Source organism: Dermacentor albipictus, chromosome 4 (assembly GCF_038994185.2).
Source record: "Dermacentor albipictus isolate Rhodes 1998 colony chromosome 4, USDA_Dalb.pri_finalv2, whole genome shotgun sequence".
Lineage (NCBI taxonomy): Eukaryota > Metazoa > Arthropoda > Arachnida > Ixodida > Ixodidae > Dermacentor > Dermacentor albipictus.
Window position 1 is genome coordinate 74,764,898 of NC_091824.1, and position 23,508 is coordinate 74,788,405.

At 46.2% G+C, this 23,508-nt stretch overlaps 1 protein-coding gene across 2 annotated transcripts in view; it reads right to left on the reverse strand.

Moving 5' to 3' along the window:
• Positions 1 to 23,508, reverse strand: part of LOC139059658 (uncharacterized) — a 62,223-nt gene that overhangs the window by 4,056 nt on the left and 34,659 nt on the right. The window contains exons 1-2 of one of the 2 annotated variants that reach the window (XR_011514283.1): positions 20,616 to 21,158; positions 3,516 to 3,611 (exon numbers count right to left, since the gene is read on the reverse strand). Coding sequence is in view for 1 of the 2 variants with exons in the window: in XM_070538080.1 (XP_070394181.1) it covers positions 3,516 to 3,611 (96 nt within the window). In the remaining variant the exon portion in view is untranslated. Of the gene's footprint in view, positions 1 to 3,515; positions 3,612 to 20,615; positions 21,159 to 23,508 lie in introns of those variants that run through there. The other variant, XM_070538080.1, reaches the window with a different exon arrangement.

Consider the following 23,508-nt stretch of genomic DNA (forward strand, 5'->3'; position numbering starts at 1 on the left):
CATCTACCACCACCACCGAATAAGCATTTTTACCATTAATCCATGCGGCGTCAACAAAAGCAGACTCCTTCTCCTGATCCTTTGCCTCTCGCAACAAAGCCCTAGCTCTCGCGACCCGCCTCCCTACACTGTGCACGGGGTGCACATGCCGCGGAAACGGACAAACCATGATATTTGCCCTAAGGTTAAGGTTCAAGTAGTGTAGCGGCGCCCTATCGTGCGACACAGCCACCGATTCTTCAATTGACTCTAAAATATACGTACCCGCTGGTGTACCTAGCAATCGCTCCCTCTGTGCAGTCCGCTGAGCCTGGGCAATTTCATCTAAAGTATTATGCAAACCGAGTCGTAACAACATATCGTTTGACGTAGTCATAGGCAGACCAAGCGCAGCCTTGACGGCTTTTCTGATTAATGCTTCCAATTTATTTTTCTCCCCCCTATTCCAATTTAGCATAGCTGCCACATACGAGAAATGACACATAATAAATGCGTGAACTAAGCGCATCGCACCTTCTTCTCCTAAACCCCTATGCCTATTAGAGATCCTTCTTATAAGTCTTATCGCCTCCTCCGTCTTCTTGGTCAAACTAGGCTAAACTGAAGTTCTTCTGAAGTTCTTCGTCTTCTTGGTAATACGCTGAATGGTTATAATGTGCGACCCGTTCGCTTCAAGTACAAAACCCAGGACCCTGATTGCTTCAACTTTGGGTATCACCGACCCTCCCCTAGTATGAATTCGAATGCAAGGCTCAACTTCCGGCATCCAACCCTTCGGCCTACGACCTAGCTTCTTAGATTTTAAGATCAATAACTCCGACTTTTTAGTGGAGCACTTCAGCCCCATGAGACCCAGATACTTCTCCGCAAGCGTTACCACCTTCTGCAGCCTAGCCTCCAGCTCTCCATCACTACCACCGACACTCCATATAGTAATGTCATCCGCGTAGATAGAATAACCAATATCCTGGACAGTGTCCAGTGTATTAGCCAACTTCGACATTGCCAGATTGAATAACATAGGCGAGAGTACGGATCCCTGCTGAGTACCACAGCAACCCAATTTAAAGACTTCCGACTTTATCTCCCCAAACTTGAGACATGTCCTTCTATCCATGAGGAAAGCCTTGACAAAATGGAAAAGCCGCTGCCCCATGTTCAAGGCCGATAGCGCCCGTAGAATGAAAGAATGTCGGATTTTATTGAAAGCTTTTTCCACGTCAAGTCCAATTAGTGCCTTAGTATCCCTAGTCCACCGGTCAAGGAGCTGATGCTTAATCCTGATCATAGCATCCTGAGTCGAGAGGCCGGGCCGAAATCCTATCATCGAGTGCGGAAAGACCCTATTGCCCTCAACATAACGCGTTAGCCTATTTAAAATGACATGCTCAGCGACTTTTCCCAAACACGATGTCAGGGAAATGGGTCTGAGATTTTCAAGCCCTATGGCCTTCCCCGGTTTGGGTATCAGAACAGTAGTTGCAAGTTTCCACTCTTCCAGGAAAGAGCCTTCTTTCCATCGGTAATTGATCTCCCGCGTAAGGAACTCAACTGACCCGTCGTCTAAATTCCGTAACATTTTATTCGTAATGCCATCCGGCCCTGATGCCGATCGACCATTCAGATTCTGCAGCGCCATCCTGATATCACTTTCAGTAAATTCCTCATCCATGGCTGCATTTTCATCCCCACTATATTCCAACATCACGTCAGGTGTATCGTGCCAGTTCTCCAACGGAAGGTATCTCTCAGCCAAATCCTTCAGCAACTCCTGCTCCGTGGAGTCCCGACACGCCTGATGGACCAGCTTACCTATCACAGTCCTCTTATTAGATTTAGTGTTTGTCTCATCTAGCAAATGTCTGAGCAGACTCCATGCGCCTCCCCTCTTAATGCGACCATCAATAGAATTGCATACGTCATCCCATTGCTGCTTGCACAGTACCCGACAATGGTTTTCAATTTCCTGATTAACCACTGCTATACGCTTTCTAAGCCATCTATTCAATCTCTCACCCTTCCATCTCGCTAACATCGACTGCTTTGCTTCCAACAAATGCGCCAAGCGACTATCCATGTGTTCCACGTCAATATCGGTCTGAACCTCTCTAGTGGACGCCTCAACGTCACTTTTAAGCTGACTGGTCCACTGTTCGAAGGTCAACTCATTTCCCTCATCGTCGATCCTCTGCGCTCTTCGTTTCCTAAATGCATCCCAGTCAACCATCCTGAATGTGCGCTCCTTTTTATTAGCCACTACCAAAGTAATCATAAGTATGTAGTGATCGCTACCAAAATCTATATTAGAATTGGACCAGGACGAATCCACCACCCCCCGAACAAAAGTGAGATCAGGTGTCGAATCTCTACATGTCGACGTGCCACACCTGGTGGGATACGAAGGGTCCGTAATCAGAGTTAAATTCAAGTCTAGTGCCTGCTGCCACAGTCTCTCCCCCTTAATAGTGCTATAAACATACTTCCACACATGATATGGTGCATTGAAGTCCCCTCCAATAAGCAACGGTGCATCCTTAGCCAGATTGGTTGCCTTGGTCAAGAGAGATTTGAAACTCTGCTTCGTGTCCCGGGGGCTATACTGTACAGGAGTTTGTGAGAATTTCGCCCCACTTTGCAATTCAGAGCCCCATGGGTAACTGCCGAAATTAGGCGGCCGGAGTCCAACCTACAAGCTATACCTTAGCAAATAAGGTAAGAAGATAGCCTTGCTGCAATGCACGCTTGTGATGAAAAGATTGGCTTAGCATTGCCCAAGCCGCAGTCTTGAAGCAGCTGGCAACTCGAAAAAAGGGGAGCGACCAGAGTGAGTTGTACTGCGCCTTTGGGACACTGTGAAGTGCAAGCGTGGTCAAAGTGTGACCGTTGTTTAGACTGCACGCTGTTCACGCGAGGATATCGCTATCCACCTGTTCACTTTGTTATTTTCGCAATACGACCTTGCAGGTGCACTCTTGCATCGTTTCTGTCTTTGCCAAACGTAAGGAATTCTACGTGTCTATAGAAACACCAACCAAGGTCCGAAATTGCATCAGAAATCATCCACAAATCTGATTAGCAGTCATAAGACAGGTGAAAACAGAGCCAATGATACGTGCGAAGCTTTACCATTAGTTCGGCTCTCTGACATAAATCATTGTGTATTTTTTAAGCCTAGTTGGTCCCGCATGCTTGGGTGCAATACATAAGAGAGGCATGTTCGAATTCGGCACTTTATTAAGGAATGTAGGTCCAACCGGCACCACGTTTCTGTTTTACGGATCATGCGTTTCATCCTCGTTTTTGAATGGTTCCTGGGTCGCGAAGCTGGAGCGGAACACTTGCTATTCCACGCCAATTTCCCCAGTGCAGGCACACTTAACTATGTCAAGCCACATGACCTTTAGCAGATTAGTACCGCTTAGGTTTCGATTCCCGGCCATGCATAAATCTTGTTTCAAAGATCGAGAAAAGGTTTGGGAAATGCATAATTCCTTCAACAAAGCATGCCACCTCACCTGTTGCCTTTCTGTTCGGCAAGCCTGACTGCGCACTGTCAGCATAGCGGAACACAGGACACCCAAGAAGAACCACAGGACCGTGTATGGTTTCATCTGCGAGAAGAGCGGTAAAGTGAGCACTAAATCGAAAACAGAAAACTCATGACAAAAAACATACGTGAGAGTTTTAGGCGAGCCATTTCGACCGACAAAGTGCGCACACTCACATCCAACCCACGCATTTCACTTTGATCCTAATCTCTCATTGTCATTTTAAAGAAATTGACGAAAGACTTCAAGTAAAGTGGGCGCACTTTGCACATGGAAGCGTCTACATGGAAGCATCTTTTTTTTCAACAATGGACTACAGTACAGTGAGCATTTTTACTTGTAGGAAATATGTCATGATTCAACAAAAGCGTCTTCATATAATGTTTAAATTGAGGTGCATAAAAAACAGTTTCCTGCTGAACAAGCAGTATCTGATGGTCCAAGTATTGGATAGACCAGGTCTCGACGTTAGTAATTTGCGCGGGTGAAAGGTGTTCGCGCTTGTTTGCGCAATGGGTAACGTAATGGAGAAAGAGCTGTGTTAATGATGTGAAGCCTATCGCTTTTTATATGTAAAAATAATCTATACTGATATACTTGGCTGGCTCGGCGAAATGAGTGCTTGCGAAACAGGTTGCATGTCCGTAGATCTCGCGGCCTACCACGATGGTTTTCAAACATTCGTATTAACTTTTCTTTTGTTGAAGTATCAATTTTTCGTAATTTTTTGCAGACGTTGTTCTCCAAGTTCTCCTACCGAGCATGCCCCGAGCTGCTCCGTGTGCTTGATGCGGCACATGGCCTTGGACGCCTGTTTAGGTCTATTGACGGGGCCCACACGGGGCCCACACGGGGGAGCTCGTGGCATATGCTCGGTGGGAGCGTTGTACCTTGTTCCACTTTCGTGCTGCAAAAAGTACTTTGGGCAGACGGGACGCTGTCTTAACATCCGCCTTAGGGAGCACAAGGTGCGATCAGGAATTCAACAGGCTCGAATCTGGCCGCGCATTGTCGAAATTGGCCGTGCAAACCTTTGTTAAAAAAAAGAAACATCGTATAAAAACGGAAATCAAATCAACCGCGAGATTGTGGAAGCCTGCTGCATGCATGTCAACTCAGGTGCATGCGTTAGCCAGACTTCTATCTCTCCGCATGAAAAGGAAACGAAGTTTTTTGAATGGCAAAATAGGCCGACACCCTTTCACCACTTGTACGCGTCACTTCGTCACATAGGGATCTATAACGCAAGGCTATTCCAGTATGTTTTTATTCCAATCTCCTGACGTCAAATTTGCGTAACCGCCGACGCAAGCATCGGGCGGTGACCCGCAGGGTTGTCTGAAGAGACCAATCAAACGCTCTCCTCATTTATAGGAGATCACTTTTGTTGGCTTTAAAAAACTAATAATATTGCCTACACCGAGCGGCTTGTCTTATCTAATTGGCTGTCAAGAGGCGAGGAGCACGCTCAAGTGGAGAGGGATTCGATGGGGCCGAGCCAGTGTACTGGATGTCGATAACCGGATGAAGAGGGTGGTGCCGGCGTCTTCGATTGGTACGCTTCCCCTTAATTAGCTTGCGGTGACTGGTCGAAAATTGCGGCGGCATGCTACGGAACGTTAAGAATGCTGCTAAAGTGGATCCTCAGCGAAGAAGAATTGGCAGAGCGGGGTCATAAAGGTGCCGAAAGTGCTCGAAAACGTTACACGCCCACGAAAAAAGTTTATTGTACGCAAATAAACCGATGACCTCCGGCAGGTGCGAGTAGCCAGTGCCTGAGCGATCGGCGGCAGCCATCTTTTATTACTTTCCGAACATGGTAGCCTGCTGCTATTCAGAAAAAAAAAAGTTAATTTTGTTCGGCATATTAATGCATCTTTAACGCTTTCACGTCACTTTGACGCGGTGAGTTTTCGCGGTTTTGTGACGTCGCGTGACAGGCAGGTGAAGTGGGTGCAGCCCTGAAATTTTTGACCAATGGCCGAGGTCTAATGCGAAAAGGCGTCGAGTGAGAAATAACTATTTTTCTTTTGTTCGGTTCAGTCATGCATAATCAGTGTGTACACGTCATATCGGACGGGGAGCTATCGTGGATTTCGTGACTTCGCGTGACAGACAGGCGAAGTGAGGGTGGTCCAAAAATGTTTGTGACCATGCAATCGCGGAGGGCTGATTGCAGAATTAAAATAGAAAAGTTTGGAATAGCTTTATGTTATAGCGCCCACGATCTGATTCTCTGTATATTTAATCACTTGTTTGAAGAAATAAACCAGAAGTTAGTCTGCGCTTGTATCGTCCACTCCCTTTAGTCTTTCGTCCGGGTTGCGCAGCCCACCCCTAGGTATTTGTTCAGTGGCCAACTAGTCCAGCTTGTTGTGTTGAGTCATCTCCACAATGCAACAGTATTTTCAGAAAACGTCCTCGGAAATATGTCCCTCAGTATGTGCTACAACGCGAACATGTGTGGCAAAGCGTACGCGAATCCAGGCCACGGCGGCCGCATTTCGATGGGGGCGAAATGCGAAATCCCCCGTGTACTTAAATTTAGGTGCACGTTAAAGAACCCCAGGGGGTCGAAATTTCTGGAGTCCTTCACTACGGCGTGCCTACTAATCAGGAAGTGGTTTTGGCACGTAAAACTCCATAATTAAACTGAAATCATACTGAAAGTGAGCGATAGATAGTACGCATACAGTGCTCAGCGACTGAAACGTGATGGTCCAAAGGGAGGCAGTTTGGGCGAGTTGGTATGTCGTGACTCGTTTAGGCTTGTAGCGAAGCTCACAACGCACAAAAAAGGAAAGTGGAGAGGGTAATGAAAAGGAACGGAGAAGAGGGTGAGCGCTAACTTCCAACTGTTGGTTTATTTCGCGACTCAGAAGGCTACTTATGCACTGAGCGAACCATGTGACATAAAGAGACAAGAACACAAAACCGAACAACAAAAGCAAAAGTAACCATGTGAAAAAACATAATCGGACAGCCTGTGGCGGCAGTCCGAGATGCGCCAATTGATAGCTTGATAACGATAATGAAGGTGAGCTTACCCATGCATGGCCGAGACCTATGATAGCTTTTGCTTCAATGATTTCTACTGTAAGCGGGTTATGACTACGACCTAGAATGATGCATTCTTCTAAAACAGGTTCGCAACCACATGTTTTGGAGTGCTGTGCAAGAAATCCGCCAGCTGTAATACAATTCTTAGCTTTGTAACAATGTTCGCGCAACCTATCATTCGGACATCGGCCAGTCTGACCGACGTAGCGTTTTCGTTTTCGACCTAATATCACGTGGTTCGCTGAGTGTATAAGTAGCCTTCTGAGTCACGAAATAAACCATCAATTGGAAGTTAGCGCTCACCCTGTTCTCCGTTCCTTTTCATTACCCCTTCCACTTTTCTTTTTTGTGCGTTCTGAGCTTCGCTACAAGCCTAAAGGAGTCACGACATACCAAATCGCCCAAACTGCCTCCCTTTGGACCTTCATTTCTAGTTCAACGGGCCCCTTTCTTGCCACAACTCGTGACCCGTATGCTACTGCTTGGCGACTTGCTCGGTGACTCCGGGGTATGGATGCGAATCGAGGCGCTATTGGAAATCTTGCCACTGGAGTCGACCACAACGACGGCAAAGGTCTTCCCGTCGCTGTCCAGAAGTCTGTCGCACTGTTTCTACAAGCCAAGCTAGCCGTTCTACCCGCGAATGACCAGTTTTTAATGCACGAGAAGAAAGGGGGTTAACCGAGGGGCCCGATTTTTATTAGTCATATCATAAGAAGCCAGCAAACACTGACACCAAGGACAACATAGGGGAAATTACTTGTCCTAATAAATGAAGTAATGAAACGATAAATTAATCGACATTAAAGTGGATGAAAAAGCAACTTGCCGCAGGTGGGAACCGAACCCACAACCTTCGCATTTCGCGTGCGATGCTCTACCAATTGAGCTGCCGCGGCGCTGTTTTCCCATCCACTTTCTTGGGTATTTATGTGTCCTAGTAGAACCCTGGGAGTGTTAGCCAGCGCCGCCACCCACAGACCTTGGCGGCGGACGTGGAACGTCCTTCATGCCTCAGGCGTCACGAGAACGTGATCTTTTCGGGTGAAGGCAACTGGTCAATTAACCCACATATGCTACCTAAAGGCATCAATGTTGCCGGATTCGGGACCCTCGTTATGTAATCAACGAGCAGAAAGGGGGTTAACCGAGGGGCCCGATTTTTATTAGTCATATCATAAGAAGCTAGCAAACACTGACACCAAGGACAACATAGGGGAAATTACTTGTCCTAATAAATGAAGTAATGAAACGATAAATTAATCGAAATGAAAGTGGATGAAAAAACAACTTGCCGTAGGTGGGAACCGAACCCACAACCTTCGCATTTAGCGTGCGATGCTCTACCAATTGAGCTACCGCGGCGCTGTTTTCCCATCCATTTTCTTGGGTATTTATGTGTTATGTTATGTTATGTTTTTAATGCGTAACTCCGACGAAGTGATCGACTTTCTGAAGGACAACTCCGATCGAGGCTTCCAAGCCTTCTCCGTCGATGTTAAAGGCCCTATACTATTCTATTCCTCCCCAACATGGCCACAATTAGTACATGACGGGGGTAGTTGGAGAAGTATGGGAGAGGCCTTTGCCCTGCAGTGGGCGTAACCAGGCTGATGATGACGATGATTGTATTCCTCACAATGACCTGCTGTCAGCTATTTCATAGACGATTGATGAATTTGGTGCCACCCGTTTTCAGAATAGAACTGGGCCTTCAAGTGACCAGTTTTAATAACTTTTGAGCTTCTTTTTGTCATCAACGTTCGTTACATGCAATGATACCATCCATTTGCAGAAAAACGGAGTGTGCATCGGTTCTTGCATTACCCAGCTCTTCAGCGATGTATTTTCAGCTCACCTAGATGTCGCCATGTCAGTTAATCTTAATCAGACTAATGTTTTTAATATATTTGGTTATGTGGACGATTATTTGTTTCGTATTTAGTGTTCTCTGGCTGACATTGAGACTGAGGTTGCAAAGGTGGTACCAATAGTTAAAGAATGCCTTGCCCCCCTTGATGTTACCCATGAGCTCCCGCAGAATGACACGATCCGGTTTTTGGATCTGCGCTTAGCTTGTTAGGATATCCACACGTGTTGGTACTATGAACCTCGTGCAAACAAACCACTTCTTTCGTTTCATTCGGCTCATTCCAAGTTGGTCAAGAGAGGCATTGCTAACCTTTGCCTAAATAATGCTTTTCAAAAATCGTGCCACCGTTCGGTTTTGTCTAGCTTTGCTTCTCAGTGCGAACGGCTTTCGCAGGCGGGTTTTCCCGTGTCTTTACAGGTGTCAGTAGCTGGATGGATTCTACGAGAGTTTAGAAAAGACCAACTGGCACGAAGATAATTCTACAACTACTCGGGGCAGGACAAGCATTATCCCGTATATCCACACCATCTGACATAATCTGAAGAATATCGCCAAGCGAGCGAATATTCCTGTGGCGTTTTCTGCGCCTAACAAGCATATGAGGATTTGCAAGCTCATTAATTCGAATAAGGAGGCTCCTCCTAGCTGTGATAAGAATCATAAAACGAAGTTTGTTAATTTGACACACTGTGTTGTTGATTGTTTTCCACTCATGTGCGGAAAACGTTACGTCGGTCAGACTGGTCGATGTCTGAGTGATAGGCTGCGCGAACATTGTTACAATGCTAAAAATTGTATTAGAGCTGGAGGGGGGGGGGGGAGCGGGAGGTTCTTGCGCAGCACTGCAAAACGTGTGGTTGCGAACCTGCTTTAGAAGAATGCCTCATTCTAGGGCGTAGTCATAATCAGCTTACGAGAGAAATCATTGAAGCAAAATCTATCATAGGTCATGGTCATGCATGGGTAAGCTCACCTTCATTATCTTTATCAAGCAATGAATTGGCGTATCTCGGACTGCCGCCACAGGCTGTCCGAATATGTTTTTTCACGTGGTTACTTTTGCTTTTGTTGTTCGGTTTTGTGTTGTTAGCGAACCATGTGACATGAAGAGACGAGTGCAGCCTTTCGAGTCACGAAATAAACCATTATATGGAAGTTAGGGTTCACCATGTTCTCCGTTCTTTTTAATTACCCCTTCCACATTCTCAAAGCTCAGTGCCCACTCACGCTCACGGGGTCACGAGAGACGCCGTCCTATTGATGGCTCGGGAATGCGTTCAACCATCTAGTGGTGTTTGACGTACACCCAGAGTAGAGTCACTCTACCCCAAGCATGTTACAACCTGGCGTTTGTTGAATTTGACCCCCACCGCAATGAGGTGCCGCCGGCAAACGAACAAACGACGTCGCGATCAGCGGCAAAACGCCGGGGCCACTGAGACACCGCTGCGACGGGATTGGACGAGTTTCGATTACACCAATTCCACGATCACGCGACCGCAATCGTTGTAAGCCAAAAGGCCGCAATAGGGCCGGCACCCGGCGTTCGCCACTGCGTTGCAAGGATGCGCATCTTGCCTAATCTGACAGTCAGAAGTGCCAGTTATGAACACCTGTGCCCGCCGTTTTCACGCGTTCATACGCACTCTACCGAGCGGATCGGGAGTGTCGGCCTTACTGCTGCGGGAGCGTCGAGTTTGCTATCACTTGAGTTAACGTCTCAACCTGCTGTTTGACCCAGAATACAAGCGCGAGTCAACTGTTTAGGGTTCATGGAGATTACGCGCCAGTATACAACAACATACGTGACGACGACAAACACCCACACGCACACACACACACACACACACACACACACGCGCGCGCAGTGAAATGCGATAACACTCGTGTACCTGGATTAGGTGCACGTTAAAGAACTCCAGGTGGTGGAAATTTCCGGAGTCCTCCACTACGGCATGCCTCGTAATCAGAAAGTGGTTTTAGTATGTAAACCCCCATCATTTTTCACACACACACACACACACGCACACACACGCACACGCACACACACACGCGCGCACGCACACACACACACGCGCGCGCGCACGCACGCACGCACATGCACACATACAGCTCACCACTGATGTTGCCGTATTAATGATAACCTTTGCCATTCATTTTTTTTGATATCAGCTGCCAATAAATAATTAATTGGCAACAATGTGTTTATAACCTGCAAAGCCTCGCGAAACTTGAAGATCGTACGCATATGCGAACACTCTCAGTGAATGTACATAGCCATTCGCGGCATTAATACATGGGAACGTTCTTCTTCCTTTGACCGAACAATACGTGAGCCTCGCAGTTGTTTTCCTAGACATTAAACGGTTCTTCCTTTAGAAACTTGAAAACAATTTCGAGGGCCCTGCATAAGCGTGCTTTGCGCAACTCCTGCTAGCCATGCGGCAAAGCCTGACTACCTTATTGTGCGCTTCGAGTTGTTGGAGGGGCAAGCTTGCCCTAACCGTATGAGTCGGTGGCATCGTGTGCAAAAGTGAAACCTGAACTTGCAATCACAACCCTTCTGAATGATACGTGGGTTTTAATGTCTTAAAGCAACACTAGGGCAATGCTAGACACGGTAGTGTAGGGCTCAGAGAGGGAGCGATAGAGATAGTGCTCTAACGACACACTAGAGACGTTAGCCTGGCTGATCGACTCCCATGCCACTCCAGTTGCTGGGCGATTGATATGATATACAAAGTGATAAACACATAAAAAACACGTACAGTCAAAGACACACGAGTATATAATATACACTATCAGAGGTATTCACAAAGGAGAGGCTTAGAGTATTCGACCGTCTGTCGTTATTTGACGTGCACCTAAATGTAAGTACGTCAACCGTCTTGCATGTCGCCCTCATCGATGTTATGACGAGTGAAAGTAACTCGGCTGCAAAATGAAGGTGGAGGTGGCGAGCCTTATGTGGTGGCGGTGAAAACATCATTTACTAGAGCCGGCCTTACTGGGCAATGTCACATGCACTCTATGGGGGAATATATTGGAATATATAAAAGGGGGAAAATAAAAAAATAAAGTACAATATAAATAAACAAAAGCTCAGAATACGTAGGTTATAATCAAAAGAATCATATTATAAGAGTATATATCTATGATAATGAGGAGGGAGGGAGAGTCAGAATGCAAATAAACATAACCCAAATCAAACTAATTTAGGCGAGCAAAAGGCTTGTAAACATATGCAGACAAAATGACCGCACGAGATGGACAAAGCGTGAAGGACAGCTAGATTGGAAGCAATGGTGGATAGAATAAGTTCTCTGTTTTTTTTTCTTAGTCCTAATGCGAAGTGCCCACTTCAACATGAGGCCGCCGCATTCTGGAATCGAAGGTGGCCCCTCGTGCTCAGCCACAACAAGGGCGCGAGTCCTCTCAGACACAGTTCTTTAAAGAAAGCCTCTAGGGGCCCTATTACGCATGGATTCTTTTCATTTTCTTTACTCCTCTCGTCATACGTCATTGGTTGGCGCAACGGCAAGAATCCAGCCACGACACAGCGTTCTCGCTTCTTTCTTTCTTTCTTTCTTTCTTTCTTTCTTTCTTTCTTTCTTTCTTTCTTTCTTTCTTTCTTTCTTTCTTTCTTTCTTTCTTTCTTTCTTTCTTTCTTTCTTTCTTTCTTTCTTTCTTTCTTTCTTTCTTTCTTTCTTTCTTTCTTTCTTTCTTTCTTTCTTTCCGCATCGCTTATTCCCGAGCCATCGCCATCAGCCGAGGCCGTGCCCAGCCAGACAAGATGTGACACATTCGTCAAAGACACAGACAAAAAAGAAAACAAGAGAAAAAAATACAGCACGTAGAGATGTGTGTAGTACGCGGCTCGCGCGGAAATCGGGAAAATTGATTATGGAGGCCGTCGGCGGTTGTTCACCTTGCGACAAGCTCGCGCGCGTGCATGTATAGCGGGCCGCGGGCGGTCCTGCCTCGGCACAGTGAGGCGACGATTCGTTTCCGCGTCGGTGATCGTCGGAGCGACGCGTCGGGAAGCGAGCGAACGCGACCACGTTGCAGCGGAGGCGCTAAAAAAAAAAAAATACCTCACGCCGCTTATACGCGTATAATGGGCGGTGAACGCGAGGTGTTTGTTTTTCGCGCGACAGGCTCCATAGCCAACGGCTCGCAATATGTTTTCATGTTTACAAACAGGCTTCCCAGAAGACTTCCGGTTAAGCCCTCTGGAACAACACAAGTTACAATAGCCTATAAATTTACAGAGCCCTCCAGCTGGCATCAGTTTTGCTGTGAAGTTGGAATGTTCTACAAGTCCATACATGAGATCAACACCATACCGCACTTTCTTTATATCTGAACACATAAAGAATGTGTGCCTACAGTAAACTGTGCGCGAAATACTTCCGTTTTCTTGGCTAGCTTGACTGTCAGAAATGCATGGCCGGGAGTTTTCTGGGGTCATGAACGCACTGCTGCCACAGCGTGTCTGGTTTGCTTCATCGTCTGGAAAAGCTGACAGTTGCGTAACTTATCGTTAACCGACTGTAACCTGCGTTCTGTAGACCTACAGAATAGATGCCAAGAGCTGCAGTCGAGAACGTCAGGGAACTATGCGGCGTGGTTAGATTAGGAAATTCGCCGGCGTGAGATCGGGTCAACAGACGCACGACAGCTGGGGGTAACTGGCAAACGCCGGTAGAGGCGTTCGTCCTGCATTGAACATATGAACGCCGACGATGAATCCGTCGACAAAAGCTTCGTGCTTCAAAAACATGCTTTGTAACGCAGGCGGAGAGCAGTCGCACCCCGCCAACACGTCCGGCTCCAATCTGCTCAGTTACCCGCTGCTAATCTTCCAACGGTCAGTGGTAGCGGAAGGCTAATGTGCAGTAGCGGTCGCAGTGCAAGACGTGAAGGCACGCACGCGCTGATAGCTTTCTTTAACTCTTGCACCCCACTTTGCTGTTTGTATGTTTCTGTCCACTTGCGTGAGCTTAGTAGCTCAAGGGTGACGTTGACACGTGATTATATACATATATGTACAAAGATATGAGGAGCTCGTCTTGGCGGTTATCTTTGGTTTATTTGCCCAACAGTTGGGGCCACCTTTCTTTTTTTGAAAAAGGTCCGTCCCCCGGCAGAAACTGTTCGGCAAATAAACCAAAAATAACCCCGATGTTGTGCTTCTCATCCTTCTATATACGTTTCGACGATTGAAGAATCCAGTTACTATATAAGTCTCCGGCATTTCGTTTCAAAGCCGGTTCTCCCAGATTGAAAGCCCGATGCTCTAAACATTACGGCACAGACGTTTACACACGCATGCGCAAGCGCCGACTTGCGTTGCTTCGAGCAATAATGGAGAAGCTTGAATGGGTGCCTTGGACGCTTCGAACCTTTGCGTGACCGTTTTCCGCGAAACTTTCGTTTGTACTCCCCATTCGTCCTTTACACATCTTTTGGGGCTTAAAAGACTTGGGACATTTCTTAGCAAAGCCCCACCCTGTTCTAGCACACGTCACAGTTGTGGAGAAAGAATTGAGCGCCCGGCCTTTGTATACATTCCATGGCCGATGTCGTCCGAGCGTCGATGAGAAAAATTATTCAGCGGACGAACAAGGAAAGCGGAAAGTCGTAACTTCACACCGAGGCTTGAGGCGTCATCACTTGACATTCCCGCAAGAAAACGCGCGCTCGTTTATGTTTGTGTGAGTCATCTTGTCTGTTTGTTTGCCTGTCTGTCTGTGTCTGCGGCTCTCTGTGTGTGCGTTTGCGTGCGTGCGTGTTACGTCATTTCTTTGTTTTGTTTTCTGTGAAGCTTTTTTTCTATTATTAGCGTGTTGTTTATTACTTGAGAAGTGTAAACATTTTTATGCGTTGTACTCGTTGTGCTGCGAAATGTGTTTTCTTAATGTGCTCAAGTTGTTTTTAAGGAACTTCTGCTTCTTACTATAACGTCCTGCGGAGAATTAGGTCATGGCAAATGAACGAACAAATAGGAATAAAGATAGCCTGAGCGTTCATGCTCGCGGTCAAGTGCGATTTACAATGCGCAACCTTGCGCAAGGTTCGTCTATGCGGCAAATATGGGGTCCTACAACGTAAAACTATTCCAATCTGCTTTTGTTGTAATCTTCTGACGTGAAATTTAGGTAACTGCCAACGCAAGCACCGGGCGTTGACCCACAGCGTTGTTCTAATAGGCCAACAAAAGCTTTCCTCGTTTGTAGGAGGCCACATTTGTTTGCTTTACAACTAATAAAGTTGCCTGCATTGAGCGGTTTCTCTTATTTAATTGGCTGACATGAGGCGAGGAGTACGCTCAATTGTATAGGGATTCGATGGGGCCGAGCCAGCGCAGTGAATATCGATAACCGGATGAAGAGGGTGGTGCCGGCGTCTGCGATTGGTCCGCTTCCCTTACTCCGCCTGCGGTGGCTGGTCGAAAATCGCGACGCCATGCAACAGAAGGTTAACAATGCTGCTAAAACGGATCGTCAGCAAAGAAGAGTTGGCAAAGCGATGCCGTATACGTGCTTAAATGGCTTGAGAACGCTATACGGTCTGGCGAAAAGTTTTGTGATCCACAAATAAACCCACGCTCTCCGGTCAGTGCGAGTAGCCAGTGCCTGAGCGATTGGCGGTCAGCTATTTTTCTCGGAACGGGGCAGTCTGCGGCTATTCAGAAGAAAAATCATTTTTGTTCGGCATATTACTGCATATTTAACCCGTACACATCACTTCGATGTGGTGAGTTTTCGCGGATTTGTGACGTCGCGTGACGGAAAGGCGAAGTGGGTGCAGCCCATTAGCAGATGGCTAATGGGAAAAAGCGTGGAATCAGAAATAATAACATTTCTTTTGTTAGGCCTAACCATGCAATATCAGTGCGTACATATGCATATCAGATGGGGCGTTTCCACTGTTTCCGTGACACCGCGTGACAGACAGGTTAAGTGGGGATGAACCGAAAATTTTTCTACCAATCGTGAAGGCCCGCTGATGGCAGAATTGTGGAATAGAGAAGTTTGGAATAGCTTTACTTTATAGCGCCCCTGGGCAAATGTTAAGGAAACAGCGCAACTGTTATCAGCTACTTCGAAACAAAGTGAAATTTTTATTTGTAACGTCCCAAGGTAGCCAACGACTGGTGAGGAGGCGCCGCAACGAACGGGGTCGAGCGACACGGTTGTGGAGGGTTGCGGATTAATTCGAACGCTTTGGCATTCTGCCCTCCGCAGAATGCCACCGCCGCGGCCGGGAGTCGAGCCCTCAACCTCGTGCTCAGCATGTGAACGTTATCGAACACAAGTTATCGAAAGTGCTTCGTCGTAATCACCAGTAAAGTGAGTTTCCCTGTGTGAGTAATCGCCAAACTTCCGTCCCAGCTGCTACTTCCTACACTCAGTTGCTGTCAGCGTGCAATTCATAACACTTCAACACGAACGGTGTTGAAATAAATTGAAGTGAAATCGAATTCTCGGCTTGCGCGTGCACATCGCGATCAACACCGGTGGTCGACGTATTCGATTCCAGTCGAAACCACATCGTGAATGTCGTTCGCCGCAGCATCACGTAAAAATGACAACTAGAAGTCGGGTGCGCTGGTGCGATGAACATACAAATATAGCGCAAAAGCTGTGCTGGGCGAGAAAGGGGCGCGTTGTGCCTGTCTCTGCGCCAGTCTCGTGTTCGCGATGTTTTCAGTGCAAGTCGGCCTGATGCTCCTTTGTATCAGCAGCAGCAAGGGTCACTACTTCTGTGCTTTTGCAATGAGCCTCTTAATTCACCATCATCATCATCACCACCACCGCCGCCGCCGCCATAATCATCATCATCATCAGTTGTCGTTGCTAACGCAGAACATGTTTTTTTTTCCAGATTTTTATTTGTATTATTTCCTTTCTTTTCTTTACATAGCGAAGCTTTCCCTGTGTGGATGAAAGCGACTTATGTCGTTAGCAGCCCCCCCTGGAAACGCGTATACAGTCTCCTCTTTTTTGGTCTTTTTCGTATTAAGAGGAAACTCGGGGGTTCCTATATGAATACATGAGAACGGAGAAATCGCTTTACTCGGAAACGATTGCACGGAATTTGGTGAGTTTTGTTGAATTTAAAAGAAAACGAATAAATACTAGTGACTGCAGCAAGCACAGTACTTATTTACGCCTTGATCTTTTTTTACAAAATTGTGGAAAAGTGCACAGTCAGAAAAAAAAGCTCATGCATCAAGTTTACAACTCTGCAACTCCAAAATGAAAAGCGACATCCCAGTTTTGTAAACTGCAGCTGATAATAAATCTAAGGGGGACAAAATCAGCCTGTTATACACCACTCAACAATGCCATTAATTTGTGAATAGGACTTTTGCGAAACACTTGTAACAATTTCATGCAAGCTGTAAATGCATATATTAAATTCGGCCGCTTTTGCTGCTCTAACAAATGAAGTTTACATTACTAAAATATCTGGTTTATGGTGCAGAGGTAAATATTTGTAAAATTTGCGCTTCAATTCTTTTGAATCATACAAATTTTCACGAATTAGAAAAAGATATTTAGACCCAGAAATCAATATTATCATGCCTAGAGAAATTACAATTGAGAATTTCTCCCTGAAATGCAACAAACTTCATTTATATCGGTCAAGCGGTTGTCTCAGAAAAGCATGTCCGTCGTTTACATGCATTCGAATGGGGAAATCAATGTTGGCCCCGAGCTAGCTTCCTCCCTAGTAATATAAGTAATAAATAATTGGCCAGCTATCTAATTGTTAACTTTATGGCCACACTGTAAACACAAGGTACTCAGAAGCCATCTGAAAAATCCCTTTCAGTTCTTTGAGATGCGTGTAATTCTTTTTAATGCGAAGCAATCTTGGAGTCCAGTCGCTTTCTGGCGGGCGAGCCTATCTCGTCGTTGTCATGTGCCGAGCCTGGGCGACAGCGCAGTCTAAAATTTTTTGCCCCAAAATTTTAGACAAATTTTTAGAAAGCTTTAGTGCACATACGCACATAATCAGTGCGTATGCGCGCTGATTATGTGCCACTGTGTTTCAGTTTACTTTCAATCTTATATCTTGTCATTACAAACATTATATCATACTAATAAATATGAGCACCTAGAGCCTTAATTCTTACATAACCGTTAGTTACACGACTGTTACATAATTCATATAACCGTTCTCTACAAATCATGAATGCTTCGCATTACGCAGACATCAACAACAGTTGAGTCTTCCAAGTTTCGCCGCGCTTGAAAAAAAATATAAAAAAGGAAAGAAACGCCCGCGACAGCCTAGAAAACCGCGGCGCGTTTCTCTTAAGGGCAAAATAAACGACTTGCGTGAACGGTTGCGTTTGCGTTTGCGTAAAAAAATGAAAGTTAAATTTTCAAGTGCTCTCCAGAAACCTTCTATTGACATTGTGGCCATAGGCATAACTAAAAAAAGTTTTTTGATGCAAGTAACTTCCGTAAAAAGAACACTAAAGATATTCAGATTCAAAGCACATGTTGGAATTAACGGCAAACGCGTCGTGGTAGCGTAGTGGCTTCGTAGTTGAGCTGCTAGACACCGCCGGTCGTATTTTGATAGGTAAGGATGCAAAAAAAAAAAAAAAAAAAACACCCGTGTACTGTGCATTTGGTGCCCGTTAAAGAACCTCAGTTGAACCTCACAATTAATCGGGAATCTCCCACTACGGCGTGTCTCATAATCGTATCGTGGTCTTGGCACTTTATGTAAACGAATTTAATTTAAATTTAATTAAAAGCAAACAAAAGATTCGCTTTGAGAGTACTGGAGGTCGTTTAGGGAGTTGCCAACAACATGCAGTTGATCTAATTTGCACAAACGTCATAGCATTCTTCTCTGTCAATGAATGAATGAATGAATGAATGAATGAATGAATGAATGAATGAATGAATGAATGAATGAATCAATCAATCAATCAATCAATCAAAAAGTGAGCTTTATTTAAACAAGTCAAGTAATGTGTACAATATAGTTGGCCCAATAGCCTATGTGGCTAGTAGGTGGTCCGCGTTAACTGCACACCCGGTACAGGCACATTTGTTCTACACTGTAGAGCAACTTCCGTGACGGACACTTTGCCCAAGAAGGCCATGTAATATAGCATTTAGTCACCGATAAGGTGGGAAGGCAAACGCGTAACATGTGACCTGTAACATTTAAAGGGACACTAGAGAGCACCAGATGCTCAGGTGAGGCCAGACTCAACTCTGCTGTTCCGTAGGGCTGTATACCCTTTGAAGTGCGCTCAACAAAAGCAGAAACCCTTTGCGCAGTACTTGCATTACGCTTGGCTGGACGCGTTTGTTTCACTGCAGGCACCATGCGATAACATTCGGTCGTGTACTTCAGGCGCGCGTTAAAGTACCCCAACTGATCGAAATTGACCTTGATTACTCAACAGCGGTGTTCCTCATGCAGCCTTCAACGCTTTTCTCTCTTTATTTCGTTCTTTCGTTGTTTGTTTGTTTGCGTGTTTGTGTGTTTGTTTGATTGTGTGTGTGTTTGTTTGATTGTGTGTGTGTGTTTGATTGTGTGTATGTTTGTTTGTTTGTTTGATCGTGTGTTTGATTGTTTGTTTGTTTGTTTGTGTGTTTGTTTGTTTGAGTGCTATAGCGCGTGTTGGCATGTGAATGGCAGTGTTGAGCGGTTAGTGAGAATTAGACCTACGCTGTTTTTTCAAGCAGTCATTTGCGCGGGCACCAACATAGTGTCTAAGAAACCTAAATCTGTGCAGGGGCATCGGGGGACGATGTGACCGATTGAGCGCTTTGTTTAGCGAATGGCGCCCTCGTGTCCATCGTTGTGGTGTGAGGCGTGGCAGGCCCCGAAGAAAGCAAGTGGACATCGGCATCAACCAAGCTCGTCCCTAATTCCCGTAATTTGTGGCATGAACTACCGCGCTATATGTTGCATGCAATGAGAACCCTGATATTATACGTGGGGCAATGACGCGGCCATTGAATAAGACAGAAGACAAAGAAAAAGAAAAGAAAGAAAAAAATATCCGCGTGCACATAATATACCATTAATACAACTTTTAAGCATACAGTTTCAGTTGCAAAATACATTAGCATCTGAGTACGATAGGAGAAGCAAATATGACGGGCCTGAATTCGAAACGAAATCCGGCAGTATATGCAGTATCTTTTGGGCACGTTTATTATGATAATATGTTTTTATGGTATTATGATATTTATAGTGTGAGAAGTTTGGCGCATGCATCTCGAAAAATTAGTAAGCTACTGCTTTTTGTTTTCGAACAGCAGACGATAGGGTCGTTTCGTGAGTTTCTCGAAGAACTACAGTCAGAAAAATTCCCTCCCTCGCGCATTTCAATGTGACGTCAATATCATTGCGTTGTATTTTACTGCAGTCACAGAGCAGCTAACTGAACGCATTGCTCACACTTCAAGTTAACATTGCTATTTCTTATCTGCACCTCAAACGAACTTCCCAAGAACAGAAAAAGTAAACTTAAACCGAGATTATCATACCAATTGTCAAAAGTGAATGTATTTTTCTAGCGCATCTGCCTAGGGAACGCACGATTGTCACACTCTATTAAAGAATAAAGAAAAGCAAGCTTGTTTACAAAATCACTTCTCCCTTGTGCAAGTGTGGCCATGTTTTGTCTGCTTGACTCAGGGGCAGGCATTGTTCCCATGAAACAGTCTTACTCGGAGAGCATATGCCCTTAGTTCTCTTTCCATAAAATTCCTTTCTTTCTTTTCCATTAAGGAATTTCAACCGCTAAAAGAAAAAAAAAACTAGGTAAGCTACTACACATCCACAATCTCTCCATCTTTTCCGCGTAAGTATCTGACGTCAGCTGTTATCTCTTTCTTCTTTAAGCACGGTCAAGGTGACACATTTGTCACAGCCGTACTATACAGAGCCCTCCTGCGGAAGTGACAGACGACTACCTACGATTCAATAACAAGAACAACCAACAGAAATGGAAACACAACGCGCAACCTAGGAACAAACAAAGCACTGCAGCAGCACGTGACACGCATCTGGCCAGTTCGGCCCCGGCTGGCCGGTGACAGACGCCCGCGAGAATGTCAGAGCCGCGTCACATGGTCACTCACCTGTCAGCGGATGCGGCCGGGTTCCTTGGAAGCCGATCTCTTACTCCCGAAAGAAAACAGAAGAAATCGCTCACGGTGAGCAGAGCTCCTTCCTTTTTCACCAAGAATCGAGACGAGAAGTGCCTCCTTCGGGAGTAGGAAGATCGCGACGTACACGAGAAAAAAGGGGGGCGGAGCTGCGACCGGCCGCTTGTCCACTCGCGTCGACGCTCGTCAGAGAAGCGAGCCAGGTGATCGGCGGTAGTGTCAGAGCGGCGCCGAGATGCTTGCGCAAGTGACGCGCTACGAGTGAAACGAAAGGAAAGGAAAGAACGAAGAAAGAAAAAAAAAGAAGCTGTTAGCGCGAGGCAGTGAAGAGGCGAAGAAAGCGAGAGAAAGCAGGCGGTCGACGCCGGTCGTAGTCCCGGGGACCCCGGGCAACAGAAGTTGCGGAAAGCACCGGGGTAAAAGAAAGAGACCGAGAAACACAGGCCTCGAGCGATGTCCACAGTCCGTGCGAGTGGTGAAACAAAGGCTAAAGTCTGGAGTCGGAAGAACGAAGGGGGGGGGAAGAGGGGGGGGGAGGCGGGCGCAAACAACTGGATTCCTCGGCCTCCCGCTGACGTGGTTTGGCCGGGCGTGCTCAGCGGGCGCCCGCGCGAAGTCCACGACCCGGCGCCGTCGCCGCCGATGCAGCCTGGACGCGCGCTTGCATCGCTTCGATTCCGTGTAGAGCGGCGGGAAGGTAAGAAAAACAAAAAGAAAAGGTACTTGCACGCGCTCGCCGCTTACAGCGACGCCCGGCCGAGGGCAGAGAGGGGGAGAGAGAGAGGGGTGAACTTGAAACGCATCGCAGGCGAGCAGGAAAGAGGACGAGCAATGTTGGGGCGAACGCAGCAAGGAAGGAATCGGAGGAGGACATCGAACACAGGCGCTCGAGATGAGGAAGAGTTGCGAGAGAAGTTGGAATGAGAGGAAAGAGGAGAGGGGGGGAGGGAGGGGTGTCGTCGCCAAGACGGAGCCGGCGGAACCCCATCGCTCGAGGGGGGGTGGCGCTCGGAAGAGGAGGGGTGGATGACGGCAAGATCGACCGGACACGGATATGCTGTGCACTGCTTGAACGACCTTTCCCATACATGGCACATGTGTCGTCACTTCCTACGGGATCCTCGGACGGGGGTCGGGTCCCTCCAGGTTTTATTTTCCTTTTTTTCTTTCCTTCTGCGGCGAGATGCTCGACGTATTTGCACGATCGAATTCCTGGGCAAGCGCCGTTTCGAGATAAATAAGGAATTCCGGAACCGCGCGCACGCACAGCCAGCCTCGACGGCGGCGGTGTGTACAGTGTTGTGGGAAAAACCGAGCAGGATGCGCTTGGGTCTCTGGATGCGCTCTCGATCTTGCTTCGTGGTATGCAGGTCACCGCAGGTTGCGTGTGGGTTTGCAAACACCAGCCAAACGAAAATAACAAAAAAGCAAAACAGAAAGGGTAAAGAACACACAAGAAAGAAGCGCTGAGACATACGTCTGATTCGGCGGCGGGTCAAGTCGTAAAAACTACAAAAACAAAGACAGGTTCAGAGCTGCCTTAAGAAGGAAACAATGCCTACCAAGGGGGCACGTTGTCTCCGTGTTGATTATGCAATGTGTGAACGAACGTATTCACTGAGCCTCAAAGTTTTTTTACCCCGAAGAACAAGCTAAGCGTATGAATTCGTGATAAATTAGCGCCCGTAAATTACTCGGTCTATTCGATATTCTTGGCTCTCTATGCTTAGCGAAAATTACTTCGTTCACTGAATACTTGACCGGAATATTACTAGAATACTGTAAGAAGTTCGACTTTCCACCAATAACAGAATCCATTGGAATCGCAAAGGAGCAAGACTAAGCTGAACAGCTATCTCGGTGGAGTAAATGTAACAAGTAGTCGTCATCAAACGACGGTGTCCAGCTTTGCCCAAACTATCGGATTTCGGATTATCTACGGCTTCCACTTCCGCAAAAAAATGCTCCCACTTCCGAAAAAAATCAGCAAGAAGCGCCACTGGAAACATAGAAGAAAAGAGCATGCAGCTCAAAGCCACAAATAACTGGTCCCAATAACGAGCAATCGTTGGGTAAAAATGTTTGTTGAGCATATGTCAAACTGAGAATGTCATTTAAACTTAAGGATATCAGAATGTTGTTTAACGTTCAGCTTAAGCATTATTGCCTCCATAACTAAGTTTACATTCCTCGTTATATTACCTTATGATATTTGTATGCAATATGGTAGCCTTTGTTGTATGTAAATAAAGCATTGTATATAACGGGACAGTATTTGGGCTCTTTTTACTCTCTGGTTACTGCTTATGTGTCTTTTTTCTGTAGTTTGCTGAATGTTTCATATGTTCCCCATTTTTATTATTAACCGAGTGTTCAATTGCGGTCTTTGACTTTAAGACCCTCGTCTGTGTTTTATTACTGGTACTCCATTCACTGCTTGTTAAATGAATCATAAACTGAAACTGCAACAGAAATTCATGTGCATTTTATCATAGGCGCTGTAGCACTGGGCGGCACTATTCTCAAAACATAACTTGTCGTGAAGGCCAAATTTTATCGAGACGGCAATTCTCTGTCAGAACGCAAGCGATTGTATTGCGATAAGTACTTACGATAAGTACGATAATTGATCAATTGGCATAGCGGTTCAATAAAAACGGTTATCGAGTGAGTCAGCCGAACCCTGCGCCATTCAGAGAGCCGGCAACATTTTCCTCGCGTATCGCGTTGACTTGTTCACGAATTCCGTCGGTTGCATTGCCGCGGCTAAGCCAGCAGTGGGTACATAATTAAAGAAAGCAGACATTCTCGATTGAGATTCATGCGAGATTCATCCCGGATAAACCCTTTTCACGAGAAGACAAAA